This window comes from Bidens hawaiensis, unplaced genomic scaffold, assembly GCF_021521415.1.
Source record: "Bidens hawaiensis isolate Kalapana, Puna unplaced genomic scaffold, B.hawaiensis_p1.1 tig00033121_1, whole genome shotgun sequence".
Lineage (NCBI taxonomy): Eukaryota > Viridiplantae > Streptophyta > Magnoliopsida > Asterales > Asteraceae > Bidens > Bidens hawaiensis.
This window is the reverse complement of record NW_027495657.1, coordinates 86,915-89,895: the sequence shown is the minus strand read 5'-3', so window position 1 is coordinate 89,895 and position 2,981 is coordinate 86,915. Positions and strand designations below refer to the sequence as shown.

Here is a 2,981-nt window from a genome sequence, read left to right as displayed (position 1 = left end):
CGGCAATTAACATATGATTAACAGTAACCAAGCCATCTTTTTCAATAACTTAACTAATCAAACCGTTTATAACCAGAGTGATCGACTATGAAAATTCAAATACCAAATTATTGGTTACAGGTTTGGTTTCAACTCATAACCGACTCGAAATGTCTCATACTCACCCAATATAAAAACATTCAAACTTGATGATTTCATCTTAATTTCATCATGTCTTTTATTCTTATCATTTTTAAATTGGTTACAAAATATAATATATCTAGTTTGATACCAATCCTTTATATTATCAATCAACTACAAAAAGTCACAAATAATTACAGGCATAGTTTTTCGTTTATTACATTAAAATATACCATTTGTTTATAATAAAACTCAATCTTACCACATCATAAATCAAATGATTTCGTGGTCCTCACACTTACCAAAAGTCCGTATCCTCAAAAATATGTAGTCAGCTTTTTGTTGACTTCATTTTTTATTTGTCTTAATAATAAAATATGCTAGTTGATCCTTTCAATTGTATGAACTGAGCCCTCCTATAGTTTATCTAAACTAAAATGTAAGTCGGTTGCTAATAGTTTTAAAAATTTACTTTTAGTTATAAATATGATGATCGATGCTAACAATTACATAATTTTTTTGGTAAAGTATTTAATAGTCACAGTTAATACTTATTAATAATCTCTTAGTGAAATCTGGAACTTAACTGAATACATAACACTAAACAACTAAACTAAACATATAATATTAAAGTATAATATTAAACTCAAACCCAGTTGTTGAGAAAGTTGAGTGAATATTCATATTTATAATAACTTAAACTCAATAAACACAGCATACAAACAAAATCAATAGCATCCCATACATTATGAACAATGCAACAGCTTCCTTTTCCAATGAAACGATTGAACCACTTAGGGTGCAAACGAGTCGAGCCCGAGCCTCAAACAAAGCTTGTTTAGTTATCGAGCCTGAGCCTTGTATGAGAAGCTCGTTTAGGCTCGTCGAGCCTTGTATATTCTTGTGCTTTACATCTTTTGGACTTCTGTGTATTAGTTTCACAAAACATAGCCAAGCACAAGCTCTAGCCGAGGTTAGGCTTGTTTAAGATTTTCTCAAAATATATAAAAATAATTAAAAACTTATATATATTAATTAATAGATAATAAACGGGCAGAACTCGAGCCAATCGATCTCAGGCTCGGCTCATTTACACCCCTAGAACCATTTACCCGTGAATTCGTTTCCAGATGAATAGAATCGTTGGTGATGCATTCACAAACTGATAAAAATTACAGAACTGAGAATATTGAATATATTCCATTAAAAACTTTGTCTTTCAACACAAAGAAACAAAACCAAACTCTTAATCTTGACTAATTTGATTGGTAATACGGTCTAATCTTTTTATAACCAATTTGCCAACGCGTTTAATTGAACCACAAGATGACGCACCACCCGCTTTCTTGCTCTCCTCTTCAAGAATATTCAGCAAAGCACCATTCTCTGCATTTGATGAAACAAACAAAGCAGGATCATTACAGTTATTCAACCACAGCATTCGTCGTATACATGTCTAAGAAAACGTCATAAACCAACCCACGGAATTCTGTAACATCATAATAATCTTAAAAATAAAGAGACAACGGATGAGAGTCGTTACCATTCAAGCATTCATGTGGGAAGTACCACATGCATGTAGTTGAACACCTGCTGATTTTCTTACTGTGATTGCCATCATCTGCGTAATTAAGTTTCTTGTACTGTGTCCGGGCCCATGTAACTGGTTCAATCACAGCATCACATTTCAAGACACTTGTGAAAACTGCAAGTTTCCCGAGTGTGTTTTCCTCATTCATCCATTCGCATTTTTCAAAATTAACTTCAATAGCATCAAAATGATTTGAAGTATTCATCAGATAAAGTTTTCCCCCTGAACTTACTAACGTATCATATCTAAAGTCCGCCCATGGAGAATTATTCATTTTGTGTAGGATGAAGGCGGGCACTGGATTAAGTCTGAATTCAAATAAACGTTTATTGGTGTTCATCGTATATATCTTTCCCTTGAAAAAGTGTATATCGAGGATAACAGAATTCAAAGAGACATAACTCCATTTGACTTGTTTACCAGCTAAAGAGAAATATAACTCACTTAAAAAACCGTGTGCGAGCACCACAAGCACCCACCCGGACAGTGAAGGTGAAAAGACAAGAATACCCTTAATGCGTGATGGAATACTACTTGCGCTTTTACTGTAGGGGAAACCAGGGAAATGAAGTTCTTTCCTTGTGACGGGATTCACAAGCCAGAAGTCACGAGTATCCCTCCCGAAAAATATCAAGTAACCGCACGTTAATCCAACACACACCCTGCCTCTAGAATGGGGAACCACGGTGTTCATTTTTCTTTGTGTGCAGTTCTCCTCTAAGTAGCAATCTTTTCCATTCACTCGTTTAGAGAGAGATAAATACATCGGTTGTTTTGACATCATAAACTCCTTCCAGTTTGAGACCGCAGCCGATCTCCATGACTTGCACACACCGCTTAAAGCAATAAAATCGAAAAGTCCAATTCGCATCATAATATTCAGGAGCAGATCATGGCCAAGGCTTGGCCATGATCCTGAACCGTCATTGTTGAGTTTTCTTACCTTGCTTCTTGTAGTCACCATTCCTACACTTGTAACAAAAATAATTATAACTCGAGCTTCCTGGTGAATGCAAAATTCCACATAATATGCAAAAAAATGTAAACAGGAACAACCATATAAGACTATTTTGTAAATTTGTTTGTGCCAACCTTAAAGTATCGACAAAGGGATCGGTGCTGATTTCTAACAACTCTTAAAAAGGTAATCTAAAAAAAAAATACCATTTTCAGTGAAAACAAGGGGTAAATCTTTCATGTGAGATCCAAGTGTAAATGTGTTGATCGATGATATAGATCATAACAACTCAATTTGCAAACTATATTACAA

The 2,981-nt window shown here is 34.5% G+C and overlaps 1 protein-coding gene across 1 annotated transcript; it reads right to left on the bottom strand.

Annotated features, from left to right (window-relative positions):
• Positions 1-1,366: 1,366 nt before the first annotated feature.
• LOC143584418 (F-box/kelch-repeat protein At1g57790-like) lies at positions 1,367-2,675 on the bottom strand. The gene is made up of 2 exons (XM_077066482.1): positions 1,727-2,675; positions 1,367-1,506 (listed from the first exon to the last, which is right to left on the bottom strand). Exons 1-2 carry the CDS (start codon positions 2,673-2,675, stop codon positions 1,367-1,369), a joined length of 1,089 nt encoding a protein of 362 aa, XP_076922597.1.
• Between the last annotated feature and the right edge of the window lie 306 nt (positions 2,676-2,981).

What these genes read in the sequence shown, in the direction of transcription:
- LOC143584418 (XM_077066482.1), bottom strand. Translation starts at nt 2,675, where the DNA reads ATGGTGACTACAAGAAGCAAGGTAAGAAAACTCAACAATGACGGTTCA. An exon ending in CGCAGATGATGGCAATCACA is followed by an intron (nt 1,507 to 1,726) that starts GTAAGAAAATCA and finishes CATCAAATGCAG; the next exon opens with AGAATGGTGCTTTGCTGAAT.